The sequence below is a fragment of the Peromyscus leucopus genome, chromosome 6 (genome assembly GCF_004664715.2).
Source record: "Peromyscus leucopus breed LL Stock chromosome 6, UCI_PerLeu_2.1, whole genome shotgun sequence".
In the NCBI taxonomy this organism is placed as follows: Eukaryota; Metazoa; Chordata; class Mammalia; order Rodentia; family Cricetidae; genus Peromyscus; species Peromyscus leucopus.
In genome coordinates, this window is record NC_051068.1 from 39,643,273 (window position 1) to 39,665,593 (window position 22,321).

General features: G+C 37.0%; 1 protein-coding gene across 26 annotated transcripts in view; it reads left to right on the top strand.

Annotated features, from left to right (window-relative positions):
* Window positions 1-17,936, top strand: part of Mbnl1 (muscleblind like splicing regulator 1) — a 173,315-nt gene extending 155,379 nt beyond the window's left edge. For 9 of the 26 annotated variants that reach the window (XM_037206628.1, XM_028890589.2, XM_037206630.1 and 6 more), the window contains 7 exons: window positions 407-664; window positions 1,799-1,852; window positions 2,716-2,869; window positions 9,023-9,058; window positions 9,752-9,846; window positions 12,893-12,967; window positions 14,573-17,936. In XM_037206628.1, the coding sequence (XP_037062523.1) occupies window positions 407-664; window positions 1,799-1,852; window positions 2,716-2,869; window positions 9,023-9,058; window positions 9,752-9,846; window positions 12,893-12,949 (654 nt within the window). In that variant the 3' untranslated portion in view covers window positions 12,950-12,967; window positions 14,573-17,936. Of the gene's footprint in view, window positions 1-406; window positions 665-1,798; window positions 1,853-2,715; window positions 2,870-3,158; window positions 3,563-9,022; window positions 9,059-9,751; window positions 9,847-11,766; window positions 11,831-12,892; window positions 12,968-14,572 lie in introns of those variants that run through there. The other 17 variants (XM_028890590.2, XM_028890596.2, XM_037206633.1 and 14 more) reach the window with 10 other exon arrangements.
* Window positions 17,937-22,321: the final 4,385 nt, after the last annotated feature.

The following is a 22,321-nucleotide window of genomic DNA, read 5'->3' on the forward strand; positions in this document are numbered from 1 at the left end:
AGGGGAGTTGTCACATTAATAGAGAGTAGTGTTCCTGTGTCTCATTCTTTCTGAATATTCATGTGTTCACTTGGTGCATGTGGTGTCTGCTGGCTTTCTTCACTATAAAGTCCATATTTTTCCCTTGGTAATTCTTTAGTACACCGACACAGTACTTGAATAGGTGTTTTATTATATGCTTTCCACTCACCATGAACACCTTTTCTTTCTCAAGGACATTTCACTAGAAAGGTGCTATATTTGCACACTAAGCACCACCAAATTATGCTGCTGCATTCGTTGCTCTAGTTTGCCGTTCTCCTCCATATCTACCCTTGGTCATCAGTTTAGATAGTTGAATTACTGTCTTCAGAAGGGACCTGCTTGCTCGTGTTGACTGAATCCCGTTCATTTAATGACCTCGTAGGTGTGTCGAGAGTACCAGCGAGGCAACTGCAACCGAGGAGAAAATGATTGTCGGTTTGCTCATCCTGCTGACAGCACAATGATTGACACCAATGACAACACAGTCACTGTCTGCATGGATTACATCAAAGGGAGATGCTCTCGGGAAAAGTGCAAATACTTTCATCCTCCTGCACACCTGCAAGCCAAGATCAAGGCTGCCCAATACCAGGTCAACCAGGCTGCAGCAGCACAGGCTGCAGCCACTGCAGCTGCCATGGTGAGTAGAGACAGCAGCACCCTTCCTGTCCGCCGTCCAGAAGAAGTGAACAATGTGTCTACTACAAGCTCTTCATCTATTAACCTCTTCTTTATGTTTTGCTGAAGATATGTTTGTTCAGGTATCCCATACAATACATAAAGAAGCTCCCATTCACAGAAGGGAGGGTAACTCCTCAGATGGTTCAGATTGTTTCTCCTCTTAGCCTAACTCCTAAGAACCTGTCTTATTCTGGATGTAGGGTTTCTGAAATTTCTGCTTCATAAAGAACCACTTGTCTCCTTTCTGACTTAACAACACTGTTGTCTCCAGTCTCTGATTTCTGCATACCATCGAGTCAGCCATTGTTCTCCTCGGGTGTGTTCTTTTGCACATCATGGCTCCTCTTTACATTTATCTTGCTTCTAATAACATAATCTGAAACTATTTAGGAGAATTGCTTCAACAAAATTGTTTTCAAATTAGCTGCAACATTTTGAATAGCCCACCATCTAGATAGTTTGAAGGCCTACTATGGCATAAATATGATTATTAAAGTGCCAAACCTTGTCTGAGCCATTATATAGGAAGGAAAAAAACCAGCACTACTCAAAGAGTTAAAAATTGGATCATTTAGACAAGATACTAAATGGTTTTTCTTAAGATAAACTTCAGTGTGACCTAGCTTAGTTTAGGAGTCCATTTCTTGGCTTAGCTGTTTCAGTGTTGTCCTTTCTATATAAATATATAACTTATTTAAATATTCATAAAACATCATTGTCACTGCACAGTAAAATGATCATGAGAGAGGTCTTTTCTGTGTTTGTTTATGGATACTTGAGCAAAAATACAGAAGGCAGACTCTCTCCTTTTCTCTTTCCTTCACTCCCTTTTTTTTTCTTTAGAGTATTGTTTGTAATTAACTACAAAGGGGAATTATCCTCCAATAACAACTCAATATGCCTTTATTGTGCATGCTTAGTCTTGTTATTCGTTGTATATGGCATTCCGATGATTTGTTTTTTTATTTGTTTTTTTCTCACCTACCCAAAATGCACTGCTGCCCCCATGATGCACCTCTGCTTGCTGTTTATGTTAATGCGCTTGAACCCCACTGGCCCATTGCCATCATGTGCTCGCTGCCTGCTAATTAAGACTCAGTCGGCTGTCAAATCACTGAAGCGACCCCTCGAGGCAACCTTTGACCTGGTACTATGACCTTTCACCTTTTAGCTTGGCATGTAGCTTTATTGTAGATACAAGGTTTTTTGGTTGTTTTGTTTTGTTTTTGTTTTTAACCAATTAAAAATATATATATATATAATCCTTTTCCTGTTTAAAGTGGTAAAGTGCAATGAAAAAACTGAGTGTGGTTTCCTGAAACATGAGCAGAAAGACCTAAAAATGGGTACATAGATGACTATGGTACAATGAAAGACTGGAATCCCAGCAGCCCACATTCAGTTTAACTCCATTGTAAAGCGTTCTAATGAAATACTTGGAGGACAATAAAGTGTGGTTTTCACTGTATATTTATGTACCTGTGTGGTTAGCATGGCTTTAGTGATAGAAGTCTTTACTTTTTAACATGTCTAGTGCAGTATTTCAGGAGAGTTTGCATGCTCTGGGACATTTGCATGTGTCAGCAGGTTGGGGAGGGCAGAGCTGGCAGGATGTCGTCTCCCTGGCCAGTCACTGTACACTTAACTATTAACAGTGCTTCTACTCGTCAGTCCTCATGGAGCTCGCACTGCAGCTTTCCTTCTTTCCCAAGTCAACGGCTTCTCACAGAAAGCCTGAAGCATTATGGGACATAAAACACCTTACTCATTATAACATATGCTCTCGTTACTAGTGGGCTTTTGTTGTGGACGAAATAATGCTTCCTTTAAAGCTTTTACCTTGCTTAATTTCTTTAATTGGTTTTGTCGACTGGATTTTTTTCCCTGGGTAGTTAAATGCTCCGCTGCTTGCTTGCTCGTGCTCCCTAACGGTTTTAGCCGACAACTGATTTTTCTTTTTTCTTTTTCTCTTTTTACTGGTATTTGTTTTTATACTCATTCACCAAACAGGGAATTCCTCAAGCTGTACTTCCCCCATTGCCAAAGAGGCCTGCTCTTGAAAAAACCAACGGTGCCACCGCAGTCTTTAACACTGGTATTTTCCAATACCAACAGGCTCTAGCCAACATGCAGTTACAGCAGCATACAGCGTTTCTCCCACCAGGTAAGGGCTTGGATTTGCTACGGAATGCATCTGTGGTGATCTACGCAGGGTTCTACCGTTAGAGCAGGCACAGACCTGCAGCCCAGGTTAGCTGTCAGGCACAGAGAGGGTGTACGGTAAGGTAGTCAGTCAGCTGGGGAGACACTCAGTTCTCATGAATGGCTTTCCTTTAAAACTGAAACGCTTACTGAGACAGAGATGTTTTATATATTTATTGGTGTTTCTGCTATTTGGAATTGAAATATTCTCTCTTTCTCTCTTTCCTCAACACTGTTGTATGTTTGTCAAGCTGTGTTATGATGCTCTCCTGCTGTAAGACCCCTTTGCCTTCAAGATTCCACAATTTTATGAAATGACTCAAATTTGACATGAAAAACCTTTAGTTTGCAAAATAGACCAAGACCATTAAAATTTATTCATCTTAGAGCTCTTAAGATGTGCTCTTCATATTAATTATGCATTGCTAAAATTATTCATGTTCCTATGCTGAAGTCAAATAGCTCTAAGTTCCCTTGGTATTTGTATTTACTGCTTAGTCATCCCATGGTATTCCTGTTTAGTGCTGAGTCATGCAGCTGTGTTTCCAGTTCGTTTTCAGCTTGGTCACATACACATACTCTTACTCATAGAGATTTAAGAGTTAAAAACACTAATAACTCACTTAGTTGGTTAGAAATTTACTATTTCAACATTCTTTATTTTATGTTTTTTAACTTTTTATATCTTATATTTTGAAATTAATTACCAAGACTTGCTAATCTTTTTATTTCTTATGCATAAGGTTTTATTTTGAGAACACAATGAAAATATATATATATATATGATAGTTTTGATAAAATAATTTATTAAAAATTTATTAAATTAATAGCTAGGTATGTACATCATGTATCTAGTACCCTATGTTAGTGACAGTATTTAGAGTATCACATTCCTGTGATATTAAATAATGGGATAATTTTCTTTTAGATTTATTAGCAAATTAATACATTATGCTCATATTAGATGTTACTGGGAAGTAAAACTTTTGTGCAGTTTATTTCTGAATAAAATATAGAATTTTTTATATGGCCATCCACACATAGAATAAACCAGCTGGCTAAAATAGTTCATTAAAATGCTGCAGGTTAAAATAATAACTATACTCTTGAGTTAACATTGTTCAAGTTGGAATTTGTCCATATTAGGATCAAAATTAAATGACTTTACTATGTAACATGGTCATTGATCTTAGCGACGTTTTCACACTAAAGCACACAATATCTGTCATCTCCTTCTATAGGGTTGTTCAGAGACTTCCAGTAACTCATCTTTTTGCTTTTTTGTTAAGTTTTGTTGCTGCTAGATTTTTCCTGTTTTCAGTGAACAGTTGCTCACTTTCTTGTAATCAGATCCCAACCTAGGTTTGAAGGGATTATTAGAATATTTAAGCAAATTAAAATTTTATTTCTATCATTTTTTCCCATTGAATAAAATATTACCCTTAAAATGATAGTTTCCCTATTTGAAATCTAATAATAAAATAGATTATCTTCTTCCACATGTTATGTAAAGAAACTTGAAATAATCTGTCTTATTTATGGGATTTTTGCATTAACTTCTTACCAATATTGAAACATTTCATTCTTCTCTAAATTAGTGTATGTTAAATGTGACCTGCACATATGACAAGTTTACACTTCAACAGCTCCCTGGTCTGTTTCTAAACTAAAATATGCAGGTTCAAGTTAGGGAAACATTAATTGTATCCATTTCTCAGAATCAGTTGCCTGCTACTCTTGAAAGGTAAATTGTTAATTTAAAACATACTGAAAATAGGTTGAAATTTCAGAGATAAACTTGTGTCTTATAATTAATTTTTGTATCAAAGATATTCTATTATTTATATTTACCATTATGTGAACTATTATAGCAGAAAAATAAAATAATATATATTTGCAACCTGATTTGAAGGGTCTAAAGCTCAGGTTGACTTGTTCACTAGCCATATAACCAGAGATAATTGCTGCCATCCTGATTTAAAAATAAAAATAAAAATACTGCCATTTTTACATATGTGCCTGCATGTACATGAAAAATGCCCCTATGATATCTTTATTTTTGCCAAACACCCTTGTCAGAAAGGTGGAAAATAAAGAATTTCCACAGAGAAAGTAAACCAAATACCCCAAAAGCCACACAGGGACCAAAACGGTGATGTGGCATAGAACTAAGTATGGAACTATGAAGTCTGCAAGACTTTGGGAGTACAGACCCACTGTAAGGAGACTAGTTAGTGTTTGTATGGGTAGGTGGTACCCAAAGACTTCTGAAGGTCCATGTCCTTCGCCTTGTGTTTGTGAATGGCAATGGTTGGCTCTTTGTCTTTGACCAGAAAAAGCTGCATAGACAAACACAGCAGACTTTGCTATGTGTAGTGATTTTTGTTCAGATTTTGGGGACATTTTGTGTATTTACATACAAAATCCTTTGATATGAAAAATACTGGCAATTTTATTTTTAAAAAATCTTGCTAGAACTAAAGGAAGTCAATCTTACCATAGATTTATATATAATTACATGTGTAATATCTTGGAGAAAACAGACTCATTTCCCAAAATCTAGGTAATCTTCTATGTATATAATACATATACATAATCTTCTATGTATATAATATAGAATTACATATAAGTGAAGCATTCTGTCTAATCACAGCATAGTAATTAAGAAGATACACTATCATTTTCACACCTGAGATTTTTTTTAGAGCCCTGTGATCTGTGGCCTCAACAGTAACTGTAAAGATATGTGAGTCTGTTTCATTCAAGTTACAGTGAAGCACAGTTTGCTAAGTCCATAGAGCATTTGACTACATACATAGGAACTAGGTTGTTGGCAAAAGATCAGTGATTAGTGTCAAGCTAGTCAGCTAGCAGAGAAATATACTCACGTATTTAAGAATAGAACTGAACTTACATAGCACCTGTCCACCTAATCCACCTTTCATGAGTATATCCATCCAGTTATCATCTGTCTTAGATCCCTGACTTCTCTTTCTCTGTATCAGTCTTGCCTTCTATTCAGTCAACACATACTGATTTTATGCCCTGTGGTGTGCTAGTATTTACACTAGAGATTCCAAAATCCTTACTGCAGGGGGAAATCTTGTGTCCAGAAATAGGTAGGGCACATGCTTTCCAGCCCCAACAGCTCTCCTATTTCTTTTCCACTTTCCATTCCATTGGTTGAGTAATGACTCCATGCTGTGCTAGCCAAACACTACAGACATCTTTTCTCCTTTTTTTCTGAAACCCATAGTTTGGCTTGATAAAGAATATGCCAATACCAACAACATGAGAAAGCATATGCCCTACCTATTTTGGAGCTCATGGCTCCAAAGACTTCTGTGTCCTCCATCTTGAGTTTTCCATTATGTTTTTGTCTTCTTTGGAAGCGCATATCACTTTTTTCTACCTCTCCGTCCACTGTTAGCAGGAGCTAAACTATTTTACTTACTGCAGTTTCTATGCTGGCTCACATTACAGCTCTACCACATATAAAGAAAAGGCCAGGAAACTCTGTTAGTTGGTGGTATAGATGTTTGGGCTAGGGCAGCAGGAAGATGGTTCCATTTTTATATAAGAGACACCACAAAAATCTCTAGCCTGTCACTTTTATTATAATCAATATAAGTATAAATAATTATAGTTTTATTTATGTTAAAAATATTTATAAATAATGAAAAATAAGGAAGCTGTTTCATACTTGAGTATCAAATTTGACAATTTAATGACTGCAAGTATTTAATAATAAAATACTATTCTTTATTTTTAGAATACCTCAAATTACCTTTACACCCCTTACTATAAACTAAAATAAACAAAAATTATCACATAGAAATTCTGATCAGATTTCTGATTATAACGTTTTCTCTCTTGTATTTATTTTTCTTTCTTCTTAATATAATAGTAACTATAGCTGCATTTCACTTATAAATTGTCATCCTATTTTTCATATTCTCACAGATAATTAAAATTTTAATTTAAAAAGTAATTACAGTGACACATTTCTCAGAACCACACCGTTCATTCTGCTGTGCAAATATCTTTGTGGGGACAACTGGGAATTGACAAATACATTCACTTCAATTTTGTCTTATGCTGAAAACTGAGGGAAAATTTAAATTGACTATTTGTGCATCATTATTAATCAAACAGCCAATTGGAAGTAAGGATGGATATTATGGTCATTTCAAAAATGGTTTTTGGTTTTGGTAAGAGGGTCCTACAGCACTGTCTTCATATTTGTGAGTTACTGCACCCCAGCTAGTGTCTTCATTGCTGCCTTGTGTTTATTTGCTACAAATCCCTCTTGAAGCTGTGTGCATTGGTTACAATGATAATGAGGATGATAACCCAAACAAAAATTCAATCCTAAAAGCTAAAGGCTTTAGAGAGGTGTATAAGGTCAGCTCACTTCCAGCGCGTGCAGGCCCAATTATGCATGAATGAATGAAATACAGTAGGCAAATTGTTGCATACTACTAAATTTAAAACCTGTAACTTGGACAGTATTTAAACTGGCTTTAATGTTCCTTCATAGCCCACTGTACATCGTCATTTATCTTTTCACATTTTCTTTCCCAACCTTCCTGCCGTAGAGGGTAGTGCTTTCACAAAATCCAGACCCAGTATTAAGTCCTGCTTGCTCTGTTGTCTCTAAATATATTCTTTGTTATTGGTCTGTTTTGTTGCTCGTTGCCCTTCACAAGTCTTTATGCAGTAGTAGTAGCAAATTACAAAGCTCTTCCAATGTCTTCAGTCATGCCTCCCTCTAGAATATTAGTTTGCTTCCGTAAGATCCATTTCTCCGTCTTCTCTGGCCTCGGTGCCGTGGTCTGATTGCAATAACGGATGAGTTGCAGATGGGACAGCAGCGCCAGTTGAGTCATCTTCGTTTCAGTTATGTTTCTCAACGGCAGTTTGTTGTGTGCAACCATCTCTGACAAGACTCGGTTGGCAGATATTTTTCTAACAAATGTTCATCCCAGATGCTGCTAGTATTTAAACAGGATGTGCCAAGACTCAGATTTAGATAGAAATATAAAATCATTTTATATTTTAAACCTTAAGAAATCTAAAATAATCTTGTAGAAAGAACAGTAGTTCTCCATATGTGAATGTGGCCTGTACTTGATAAAAAATAGATTTTCAGTATTTGTATGTCAGAAAAAACCAAGAGCTATGAATGTGGCATTTATATTTGGTTCTTACATTCACACCTCTGTGGACATGAGGGCTGAAGGCCCCACATGTGACATGTGCATCCTCATTATCTCCCACGCAGGGTTTTCATTGAAGTCTAATTAGCAAATTCTTGCCTTTGAGTTTTTGTAAACTGGCTACTCTAAGAGGTCTTGAATGTCTAAACTAGCACTGAAAGTCAGTCTCTTTTGCCAGATGCCTACAGGTAAACTGGTTTGATTCCAAAGAAATTATGCTCCCCCGCAATGCTTTTTCTGCATTTGAATCCTAAACTATAGAAATGAAGAGTTTTCACTTTTTTGCATACTGTTTATTTATTGCTTGGTAGCCCTTTGAATAAAGTTTCTGTCTGGATGGTCACAACTTTGTTTGTGTCTGTATGGTTGCTGCTACAGTGAGCAGAGAAACAAAGCCCAGGAGTTTAAATTAGTTTCTGTTTCATTACATTGTCCAGTCAGTTTCATGCATTGAAGTATTTAGCATTTTAATAATAAACACTTCCTAATTATCCAGGGTGTTTAGTCTAAAGAAAACAGCATTCATTTGTCAGATTTTGAAGTAGCAAAGCAATAAGATAGCAGCTAGATTAAAACAAAACATTACAGAATTTGTTCTCAATGAATTAAATAGGTTTAAATTTTCCTGAAAGTACTCTATTTATAGGCTGCAGTTGAGAGAAACAAAGTATACCAGCACACAGTTAAACTGGCCTTTACTCTTCACTTGGGACTCGTTCTAACTGATCACTGTGCTACTATATGATTTGATTGTGCTGACAGTTACATGCCACTGTTCCCGTAATAACAATTTTTCTTCTTTGTTCAAATGAATTTCCTAATTACACGTGTGATGGGTTGTTTTAATTCTTTTCCCTTTTCAAATCCACCTTCCTGTTGCAATGCATGATGGGCAGGCTCAATATTGTGCATGACACCCGCTACAAGTGTTGGTAGGTGCCAGCTTTGTTTCTTGATTATCTTAAACCTACGGTGCATCTCACAGCCCCTCAAAATCCACTGCTAAGTTTAACGTGTATCTATTGGGCAAATCCATTTCCTCTTTACTAACACCTGTCAATTAAATGCCAATTTCTATTTAATTGACATGGCCCCACATAAATGTTTTCTTTCCACACAAGTTCCCTTTAGTCACTATTAGTGGATTTTGATTGGACTATGAGTTCTGGTATATAAAAACAAGTCTATCTCATAAAAGTAATGACTGTATATTTTCATAAGAGTGAATAATAAAAAAAAAGAAATTTTATTCAAATGGATAACTGTACATACAAAGTAAATACCTGTATTTTATTTATATTTTAATGTCTTTGAACACTATATAAAATTCTTGTTTTTTAACTTAGCAAATTAAGCCTGTTTGTGTCAATTTTCTTGATTTAATGGTAACGAGCTTTTTCCCCCCCACCCTTTTTTTTTTCTCTTTCATCCCTCCCTCCCCTTCTCTCCTTGGAATGTTGTCCTGCTTTGCGCTGTGATTGCATGTCACTCGCTGGTGATGATGTCCTGTCACATGGCTTCTTGCTATGATAAATACCATGCCCAATGATCTCCTCCATGTTGCCATGGTTTCCATATTGCTACACTCTTCTGTATGTTTGCTTATATGATTTTCCCTCCGAAAGTTCCCATGGTGCACGGTGCTACGCCAGCCACTGTGTCCGCAGCAACAACATCTGCCACAAGTGTTCCCTTCGCTGCAACAGCCACAGCCAACCAGGTTTGCTAATTTACAGCTTTGTTTCTTACAAACCAACTCTTAATAGGGCCCAGTCCAGCAGCCTAACGCACATGGATCTCCCATTGTGCTCAGTGGGAATTGTGTGGACGTGAGAGCTGTAGAGGGTGCTTTCCTGAGCATGGGGTTTCAAAGATACCTCTTGTTGGCCTACACATTCTGTCTATGACAAGCAGCCAATTGCTTTTATGCCATTGATAAGTGCTCCAAAATTGTCGCAGCTCCATTTCTGAAGCTACTAAACTGATATTTACACAAGCAATTCTCATTTTTCTCAACCAATTGTGTAACTAATTTGGCCAACCAAAATGGAAGCAATTACAAGGTTATTATTGAAGCATCTGATATATATAGTTTTTCAGTTCATTCCTAAAGTCTTAATAAAAAGGAAAATATTAAAATGTATTCCTATGCCACAAATGACCACTCTTGTAAATAGAGTTTGATATATAATTTTTATAATTTTTAATAAGCAGATTGCCTATTAAAATTACCTTTATATGCAGCATCTCTCCAGTTTGATTCTTGCTGCTTTAAATGGAAAAGGAAATTAAGTGCTCTAGTTTATACAGTTAGCCTGCATGAATGAATACTAGAGATTTAGGAAGGAAGAAACAGAAATCATACATGATAAATGACAGATATCCTATGTTCATTGAAAGTATGGAGGATAAACAATATGTAGAATTCTGCCAGGCAGTGGTGGCACGCACCTTTAATCCCAACCCTTGGAGGCAGGAGGCAGGCAGATTTCTATGCACTTGAGGCTGGCCTGGTTTACAGAGCGAGTTCCAGGATAGCCAAGTTAGAATTATTTTAAGCAGATGGGATCTACTTAAACTTAAATTGTATAGATGAGAATGGACTAGTTAAGCTAAAATAGTCATTTAAAGTATTTAAAATTCAAAAATAGCATTACTCCCACCAGCATTTTCTGAATTTTCTTTAAAGGAAGTATTCTGTAGCTCTGGATTAATTATGCTCACATTTCAAAAATAAATCTGGTCTTGAATGTGCAGATTTGCCTGTTATGAAGGTACAGTTCAGTAAGGTTAGTAGTGTATGAAAGGACTAAACCAAGTTAGGCATGTTCCACTGACAGAAGTTAGATGGAGTCTAGTGAGACTGAAAAGAACCCTTGTCAGATGGGGTTCAGCACAGCGCCCTTGGAGCAGGCAGACCAACAAGGAGCCAACAGTTACTGCTATGAGGAGCAGCCACCTTTTTTCGATTTTGTTTTTTCAATATACATCTTCTGTTGATGAACTTTCCGCTATTAGTATAGTTATTAAAAACTTTCAAGATCATAATGCCAAATGGATTTAATTTGAAGTTTCAGACAAGCCTTAAATGCTTTTTGGCCAAGAATCATTAGTTTTTCAGACCTATCAAAATACTCTTGGATTTATGTTAACACATAAGACTCATTTACAAGAATGCTAGCTTGTGCATATGTGGCATGATAGTTTGGGAGAAATATCGATAGATTCAGTGCAGTCCATTTATGGTGCACATTGATGATGCTGGAGTCTCCTGTATATAACATATATGACTGTAGAATTGCTGGTGTAAGCACAACTATAGCAAAGCAAATTCAAAACGCCCTTGGCCACTTGGGTTGTAGGGGACACTTTACTTTTTGCATTGTGCTGTGACCATTTCATGCATAATTCCCTGGGTCTTCATACTATTACTATTTTACAACCAAAGAAAAGGGAATGGATATATATATACACACATATATTATATCTACATATACATACATATGTATATGCCTACAGTACATTAGCAATGCTGGAAATAGCTGATGCCACAAAATGCAGCCTGCATGCATGCAGAAGTTTATAGCTGGCCCTTCATCTGCATCGAGTGGTGTTGAAGGTCCTTGGTATGTTTCGACAGCCCCATCCTTGATGCTTCTACACTGTTGGGTGCAACATCCTGTCCTGCAGCAGCAGGAACAATGGTATGAGAAGCTTCATTATGCTTGGAGCACATTTTCGTGCCATTTGCCAATGCTGTAAAACTGTGTAAAATGTCAGCTGAGAAATGAAAATTAAGAGCACATAGTGATATATACTCCAGACTGTGAATTATAGTTTTTAGCAGATTGAAATAGTCTAGGATATTTAAACTAAAACAACAAAAGCCTTCTTGTATGTGAGTTCATTGTTACCCCAACAAACGTTCTGAAATGGGCTTAGTGTCATTGTATAGAATAAGTTTAAACACAGTCAGCAGTTGCTTTGCTCAGGTTCACACAACCAGGAAACAAATTAGTGTTGTTAGAACCAATGTCCTCAGGCCTCTGCTACACTCACCCTGTAGGGCTGCCTTGCCACATTAGCAGCCTTTAATTGGAGGTTGAAGAAGAATCAAGTCACAAGTTTGATTTCATATTGAAAAAAGCAACCTCTGTACTAGTTTCTCATTGTGTTTACTCCCAAGTTCTCTGAGTCCTGGCCTATTTAAAATGCAATGAGATGTGTAGCTGAGGTTCTGAAGTCAGTTCATGGACAAACCTATTCTCTTTCCAGTTATTTTTGAACTACTATTTTATAATTCACACCTGGTATATTTAATTTGGGTCAGAAGTTAAACACTTCAATCTGAATGAAAATGTTAGAAATTTGGTTGCACAAATTTAGGCAAGATATTTTTTACTGTTGATTTCATTATCATTGCTGAGTATTTGAAACCACAAGGGGGTGTGTGTGTGCGTGTGTGTAGGCCAACAAAAAGGGCTTCTTTTAATAACTGCTCTGCATGAATTTTTGGTAGCTGTACTTCTCTTTCTAAGTACTGGTGACATCCGTAGAATAGGACTTAACACGAAGATTACCAGCAGTGAGGTGCTTCTCTGGCATTTGCGTTGACATTAACTTAATGTCGTGTGGACCAGAGGAGGGCTGTCACCTCACAGCTGCATCTCACTGTTTTTTATAAGTTTAATATTAAGATGGTTTCATCTCTTGGTGGTTGGCTTGCTTGCATGGATCATTCATTAAATAATTTTTTTATTTGCTAGATACCCATAATATCTGCCGAACATCTGACTAGCCACAAGTATGTTACCCAGATGTAGAGTTGTCGTCACAAAACAGTAAGTTTATTATGCAATATAATCACTATATTTGTGGTTGGAATATGTTAATATTTAAAATACAAAGGATAATCTATTATCTGAGTTTTGTTTCATGTTACAAATAAATACAAGCATGAATAAAATATGACAGGTAGTTAGAAGACATGAGTTAGGGATTGATGGACTTTTCTTAAAGGTCTACAGACCAGCTATTTTTGTCTGTATGGAGCATTTCAGTTTCTGCGGCAAGTTCCCCAGTTTGGTGTAAAAACACTTAGAGAATATATAAATAAGTAGATGTTTTCATATTAGATAGTGGACTAGATTTGGCTCATAGGCAGTCATTTGGTGACTCTGGGCATAGGTCATTAATTTTATTTTAACTATTATTTCACTCATTCCTATATGAAAATATATACCCACTTGTACCATGTATCACTGTATACAATATCAGTAGGGAACAATGGGTCTAACTTTTAAATAACTTCATTCACACACACACACACACACACACACACACACACACACACACACACACTCATACATATGGAACCATTAATTATCAGTTGAATAGTTAGTAGTTCAAGAGAGCTAGCTTAGTGATAATAGGATTCTGAAGATGCTACTGTTCCTCACAAAGGCTTGGGCTCTTGTGTTTGCTTTCTGTAACATTGTTTTCAATACCTGCAAAATTGGCTATTTTTCATCCTTAAGTTAGATCATGTGTGAAGAAGCATGACAAGTACTTATATTTTTACATTTACAAAAAGCCATTTAAACCTCAGTCTGGCCAGTAGGAGGATGGTGGTTCTTTGTTGCTTTTCTTCATATTTATTTGCTTATTGACATATTTGCAAGTCAGGTTTTGCACTGCTTTGTGTTAGTTACCATGTCAATGATGTAATGACGTAAATGATCTCTGAACTGTCTGCTAACATAAGGGAACTTTGAACAAGCTTCCTGTAAGGCAGAGTTGCAGGGCTCCTCTTCTCAACAGCCACAGATGAAAGCATTTGGACAGGGAAGGTGTTGTGTGTATGTGGAGAGTAAGCACCTTTCGGAAGGGACAGAGTCATGTCTTCAGTGGTGGTTAGAAAACCAGGTGATAAGAACCCGCAGCAAGAGCCAGATACAGATAGATCCCAGAGTAGAGAGAAAGGTGGGCAGCGTTTGAAATCCACTTGAGGAAAGATGTGCCACAGTCAACAGTCATTTAAGTGGATTTTGATCCATTTTGTAAGCTCTTACAAAGCAGTTCTGTCCAGGTATGGTGGCACACAATGTTAATCCCAAGACTTGGGGCTCAAAAATGAGTGAATTTCTGTATGTTAAGATCAGTCTGGTCTATATAATGAGCTCCAGGCTAGGCAGGATACTATCACAGGGAGACCCTGTCTAAAAAAGAAAGAAAGGGGGGTGGGAGATAAAAAACAGTTCCTTCATAGTTAATCAGATACATGGAATAAAGATATCACTTTGTTGGTTATAAGTTTAGAAGGAGTTTTTTGTCAGCATGGTATCTATGTGTTGGTGTATGTGTGTTATGTATATCAACTATATATTTATTGAAAAATGCTTTAAATAACTGTGTTTTAACAAAGACTATCTCTTTTCCCATTTTAGATCATACAAAGAGGAAAGGACAGTGTGCTTGGTTAGAGTAAGGACGACGTCATTAGCCATATTGTATATACCGTCAAGCAACACACACAAAAATCCCTCAGCCACAAGACATCCACATATTGCATGTTAACCAGAAGAAAAGACAACATGGGAACTTGCTGCACACTGTTGCCTACACACTTTGTACATTCAATTGGTATTTGTGCTGAGGTGATATTCCTATCTAAAAGAACAACATTGTCTTTCTTTTGTAGCACAGAGTTATGCATTAAAATATGCATACATAATTAGTTTCCTATATATTCATGCCATCTTGAAAAGACAGACTATGGTGTAACCATGATTCTATTATGTATTGGTACGTCTGTAGACCAAGATATAATTTTTTAAAAATGAGTTTATTTCTTTCAAGGTTTACAAGTAACAAAGGTGCACCTTGTATTTAAAATTGCCATTAGAGCTGAGAGCGCGCATGCACAGTCATTTTTGTTTAAGAGTAATATTTTTACTGTAATAGATTGTAAGACGTGGTGAGGGAGGGATCTGACAGAGATGAATGTGCCAAGCAAAACCACAACTGTGTATATGTTAAAGCACATCATGGCTTTAAGTACCATGTTGCTAAGGATTCTCATGAAGTGCCATAGACTGTACATCAAACTAGAGTATTATTTCTTCAGTGTTATTATTTTCAGAGCCACGATTTGTTGCTTATTTGCTAGTACTAATCAATCAAAGGGCACCATTCTTCTTTTTCTTTTTTGTTTTTGAAACCAAAGCTGTCTCAGAAATGGCCAATTTAACTTTACAGTAACAATAGACAGCACAACACACACTCAATACAGATAAACTTTCACATACTGGAGATATATATAATAGATATATAAAATTATTTTAATGCATTGTAGTGTAATATTTATGCATACTCTACTATATAACATGTTATTCAAAAGGGATATGCCATTTCTGAGACACAATAACAAAAAATGTTTGAGGAAATTATTTTGCTTCTATTTATAGCCTCTGTCAAAAGTCAAAAGACTATAAATGCTTTGCAGAAATGGTTTCACGTTTGCTTAAATGCTTCATCACAGTCACATTCAAAATAGTGACTCTAAACAAAGAGAACAGCACTGTCATCAGATGCATGATAAACCAAAATATGAAAATGGGAAATGTTTAATTAACCTAGTAATTGGGTGGGTTAAGTACATGGGTGAATTTTATATGTGATTCTTTTGTTCAGATTAACTGCTTATAGCCTTAGAAAGCCTTTTAAAAATTTTAAAAATAGATGTGCATTCAGTTTTTAAGAATGGATTCATCCAAAGGAATTCCCCTTTTTTGTGGTTTGGATGTTGCAGCTAGTAAAGGATATTTTTGCCCTGTTCAGCAGTTCTAAAGTCGCTGAGTAGGGGCCAGGTCACTGGCGGTTCTAGTGTGGAATGGGAGAAGTGAGAGTTCCGTTATAGAACTTTCCATACTTCCAAGTTTACTGCAAGTTTTTATGCTTGAGAGAGATGCTTTCTAATATAAGACTGATGTGTTGATTTTACTGATTGTACTGTACATCTATTAAAGCCTTAGATTATTACATTACGGGTTGGAACCCATACCAATGTAATTTCAATCGTGTTAAGAGAGTAATGGTGACTTCACAAGTTAGTGTAGTTAGTTACATTATAGAATATTACTTATTTTTCTTGTTAAAATGTAGTTTTTCATTTCCTACATTTATTAGATTTTCATTTTCTATTAACAATTGAATACCATTTCAGTTTATAGACTATTGTTTTATTAGATTTTACCAATGAATTTTTCAAAATACAAAAAAATTAAAGTAGTTTTTCCTTCATAACATACTCAGTTTTAAATTACATGTAGTGTCATATGAATATCCGTATTATTGTTAACTAAATGATTTATATTTTACTGATTTAATATTACAGTGTAAGAATGTCAGTCATTGTTCTTGTCTAGTTTTCATTAAAAGAACAAAGATCTTTTATATGGATATCTTATAAATATATAATCATTGATAAGTAAGAAGTTAAGTTGTTGCTATGGCAACAATCCTGGCAGACAATTGAGTAATATTTTGATGATTTATTTTGTTTGTAATTAGTTATTATGAGAAGATCTAGATCCTAGATATTAGAATAAAATTTATTTTCTACTGTATCCATTTCAAATGTTAAAGTATTGTTTAATATTTTTGAAATCCCTGAATATCAGGCCTTGTTATAAATAAGCTGCATAATCAATAAATAGAACAAGGGACTTTTTGTTGATAATCCAAATACTCAAAGTTTACGTAATGAGAATTTTAGCGTGTGTGCAAACTCTTGGGGGTTGATGATGCTGCAGTTTAGCATGTTGGAAAGTCTAGAGAGAAAGGTTGACTTTTTGCACTTCTGTATATAGTCAAAAGAGAGAAACCTGTATAATAGCAAGATCTTATTTTGAATAAAAACGTCTATAATTACAAGGAGTTTTGTTAAGGCTAATGAAATGACAGACTGAGCAAAATTGCTTGCAAAAGTGGCACAGAGTTAGCACTCCATACCCTTCAGACACGTTGCTTTGCTTTTTGTGGACAGCTTGTAGTTTGCCAGGATTTTTCAGCTGGAAAGATTTGCCATCCTTCCAAGATCTCATGACTGACAAAACTCCATTGGGCCAAATCTGCCTGAAGATCATTACCAAAAATAGCAGGTACTTCAGCCATTAAGGTGAAATCATGGATCAGATATTCCTTACATTGTTTTCAAAACTACTGCATGTTTAAAACTTCAACAAAAAGAGAGAAAGAACTATGCTAAGGACATATATTATTCAAATCGGTTTCTGCCAATTTCAATGGTTTATTGTTCACAAAACGAAATCTTCAAAACAAGTATTGACTTTCACAAAATTTAAACCATAAACAGGCAAACCAAACAGCACACCTGTAGTTGTTATGTGATTGTTTTTTAATTGCTGTAGATCTTGTTCTTTCCGCAGGTGAAAAAAAAGAAGTTCAAATTTCACAATTTTAATTTTCAACTCAGAAGCACTCAAAAGAGCAAAATGTGACAATGGCCACTTGTTTAATGACTTGGTTGCCCAGCCTTTATTCCAGCTGGCTACTGATGTTGCACTTACCAGCAACCTGACCACTTTCATCTGCTGAAAGGACAAAGCGCTTGGTTTTACTATTATGTAATCACAACTTACTTTCCGCTTGTAGTTGCTTAAAATTATGTATTCTGTCTAGGGCTGCAATTTGTTTTATGCTTATTTTATTATTACTGCAGTAGTTGACTTTGCTGTATGGAAAAATAAAGTGAAATTGCCCTAATAAAACTTCTCTTTCTTAAGTATATTTGTGTATGTGAGATTTGAGTAGTAAATTATTTCTGTGCCTATCACATACATTACATACACCTTCATGAACATAGGAATAAGTTGGTTTTACAGGATTGCAGCCAAGGCAGATAATGCCTTCTGACCAATCATCTCTTGATGCTGAGAATCTGAACTGAATGGATAACTGATATTTGTCCAGTGCTTCCCAAAAGGTCTCAGCCCACTTCTCCTAATGCTGTACTGATTTAAATGGTATATGAGGAAAATATATGTAAGTTTAAAAAAAAGTTTTTCAATTCTAGATCTTTCTATTAAAGAAATGTAATTTACTTGACTGATCCCACTGACTAGCACTGAGAATCAGACAGTCTGAGAGACGTTTTTTATCAATAAGATAAATGATTGCACTGGATTCAGAAGGACACAGTTTATACACCTGGCTGAGCCACACTCGCATAACTCCTCAGCCTGTGAGTGTGTGTGTGTGTGTGTGTGTGTGTGTGTGTGATCCTGTGACTGTTTGAATTTGTTGACCAATAAATTGAAATCTTAACAACACTACTAATGATACGTGGAACAGTTCTAATTTGAAGAAACTGTGTTTCATCATTTAGTTTCATTGCATGTTTGCTCTGACCCTCGGTATTTGTCAAAGGATGCAAACTTCTCATTTGAAAGTTCATTTCCTTTTTTTCCCCCAAAACTTATTTCAGGAATAATAATACTGATGGTAAATGCAGTATTTATTGTTGATTTGACCTATAGCTAAAGGTTCTCTCAGTGGTTTGAGTTCTCAACATATGTAGCCATTCTGCACGGCACTCATCGAAGAGGAAGCTTCACAACTTTTCTGAATACCATTAAAAAAACAACAACAACAAAAACTATGGGGCCTGGAGACACGGCTCAGCAGTTTAGAACACTGGCTGCTGCTCTTCAAAGGACCTGGGTCCAATTCCCAGCACCCACATGGCAGCTCACAACTGTCTATAACTCCAACTCCAGGGCACCCGACAACCTCACACAGACATGCATTCAGTCGAAACACCTGTGCACATAAAATAAAAATAAGTTATTATAATAAAAAAAAGAGCTAGTTCTCTCTAGTCTCTCAGGTATCATCAGGTTTTTTGTTAACAAAAAAAAAAAACAAAACTTTTTTTTTTTTTTTTTTTTTGATTTTTTGAGACAGGGTTTCTCTGTGTAGCCTTGGCTTTCCTGGGACTTGCTCTGTAGATCAGGCTGGCCTCAAAATCAGAGATCCACCTGCCTCTGCCTCCTGAGTGCTGGGATTAAAGGTATGTACCAACACTGCCTGGCCAAACAATTTATTTTTATTATTTTACTTACATATGTGTTTGTTTGACTGTGAGTGTATGTCACATGTGTGTGGGTGCCTTTGAAAGCCTGAAGAAGATGCCAGTTCTCTGGGAGCTATAGTTCCAGACAGTTGTGGGTGCTGGGAACTACACTCAGGTCCTCTCAACCATTGAGCCATCTCTCCAACCCCTATTTCAGGTATATTTTAATTGAATGAAAATAGTATAGCAAAAATCCATTTTAATATTTGCATTTCCACATGAAGCTGTCCTCTGTCACAACAGCAAATGAGTGTACTGAAAAATATCACATGTAATATTTTCCCCTCTAAACATCATTCAGAAGGCATTATTACTGAAGAATCTATTAAAAGTCTTCAGTTCACAGGGTGCCCTCTGCTAGGCACCAACTCTTGCTTACACACATGGAAAGAGCAAAATCATTTGCTAAATCCAATAATTCACACACACAAGGGGTTAAGTTTGTGCTCTGGAATGGCCCTGAAGCTTGGCAGCATATCATAGTGTGTAATCTTTCTGAGACACCAGAATGGTAGTTTCCTTCATAGAGATGTATAAGAGCCTATGGAACACAGCAACACAATGTTGATATTTTTCTGTTTGTTAGCTCCATTCACTGAAGGGTCTGACAGTCGCTTTCCTGGTTGAGGCTGTCTGCTATATCTTTGGGAGAATATCTGTTATAATTATGCTTAAGAATTTGGAAATTTTTGAAAGCTTAGGATATATTCATTCTAAATGTTCAAAACCCAGCAAATTACCATCATGAAGTAGGAAAAAAAAAATGTGAAGTTTAGAGATGGAAATGTCGAGGATCTGCTTATTCACCTGGCACTGCCAAGATGCCACACTGAAATGACTTTATGGTGACCCCAGTGTCATTACCATGCTTAGCCAGCCTTTGACACTGTCCACAGCATTTGAAGTGTTCACTCCCTGGTCATGTTTACCCAGGGCCACACTGAAGAGCAGCTGCCCACCAAAGTTTTCAAGAGGTGGGCAGCAGCTATCACAGGGCCGGTGGAACAGCAGGAAAGTAGTAGCCAGGCCGGGGCTGGGGCTCAGGAACTCTGCTGTCAAACTCCCTTGTGAGGGGAAGGATGGAAATGACCCAGCAAGGCTAGGTCACGAAGATGGATAAGAACTGAACCCACAATAAGCAAATGTCACAAAATGTTTACTGTTAAGATGTGCAGAACTATCTCCTTGTTAGCTAGCTTTTCTGGAGCTGTGGGTTGTAGTCTGGTTATCCTTTGCTTTATAACTAGTATCCACTTATGAGTGAATACATACCATGTTTGGCCTTCAGAGTCTGGGTTACCTCACTCAGCATGATACTTTCTAGTTCCATCCATTTGCCTGCAAATTTCATGATGTCATTTTTTTTTCCTGCTGAGTAGTACTCCATTGTGTATATGTACCACATTTTCTTAATTCATTCTTAGGTTGAGGGGCATCTAGGTTGCTTCCAGGTACTGGCTATTATGAATGATGCTACTATGAACATAGTTGAGTATGTGTCCTTGGGGTATGATTGAGCATTTCTTGGGTATATGCCCAAGAGTGGTATAGCTGGGTATTGAGGAAGATTGACTCCCAATTTTCTGAGAACCCACCATATTAATTTCCAAAGTGACTATACAAGTTTGCACTACCACCAACAGTGGAGTAGTGTTCCTCTTGTTCCTCTGCTGACTGAAGCCTACCCTTTTTTGTTCGTTTGTTTGTTTGTTTTCAAGACAGGGTTTCTCTGTATAGTTTTGGTGCCTATCCTGGATCTCGCTCTGTAGACCATGCTGGCCTCAAACTCACAGAGTGCTAGGATTAAAGGCATGCACCACGTGGCCTTACTTTCTTGTAGGAAGGAATGGGTGTGGGTTGGGGGGAAGGCTGGAGGGGTGTGAGGAGGAAAGGGGGATATCTGTGCTTGGTATGTAAAATGAATTAAATTTTTTTTAATTAAAAAAATGTGCAGAACTGAAGCCACATTCTGGTGGTTCAGATGAGGGGCTCACAGCAGGAACATGTCAGTTCATTGTTCAGTGCTTTAGGGCTTTGACCCTGATAAGTTTCTTCAGCTTTCTGTGAGTTTCTACTTCAGTAATTTAGGAACAAAGGTACAAACATTGCAGAAGAGTTCAGCAGTTTCTAGATTTTGCTGCAGTATGGAATTGTCTCCAGGATCTTTAAAGCATAGATACTTCCCCAGAAACCTGGCAAGTTTAATTGCTGTGGGAAAATTCATAGGATGACATCTATAAAGTGCTTTTAAAAGGTACCTGGCATAGAGCAAGTAATGATAATGGTAACAAGAATAGCTAATTTTACTTTATCTGTTTTGCTAGCCCCCCACTTGATGTTTAACTTTCCATCCTAATTTTGTGGTCACCCATTGCTTTTTTTGCTCCAGTCAGACACACATACACTGCCTCCATTCACTTGGGCCATATGTAGTTCTGTCCTTGCTCAGTACCCCACCACAGCAGATCTCCTGTATTGGAGAAATTATTTTGGCCACTCCACATAGTTAAAAGGATATTTATTTAATGTATTTAATGGCGTAACTCACAAATTAAGTAATAGGTAGATCACAGGGTCTGGGAAAGGTGTATTGCAGTCCAGCGGTGTTCTCCAGAGCTCTGCTCAGTCAATCTCCACCTTTCAGCGTCCTGGCACAGAGAGCGCACGGAGAGAGCGCTGGCCCATCCAGCTCTGGGGTCTCCTGGCGCCTCCCCTGGCCCCGCCTCGTAGGCGTGACAGTTGCCAGAGTCTCAATGGGGGTTGGAACTTCCAGATCCAAGCTGGAATGGCTACCCACTACTCTCCTGTGCTACATCCCTTCCGGTGAGAAGTTTCGAAACTACAGCTAAGGTCACTTGTCCTAATTTTCGTTGCATATATGATTCCTGTTCCAGCTGGATATAATAATAATATAACATGCCTAAAACTTGTCAGATTGAAAGCAACCACTCAGAAACGTGTAGCCTTTACTGTTTGACCCTTTAAATTCTTAATTATATAGTCAGCATCAAACAATAAATGTATCACCATGAATAGTGTG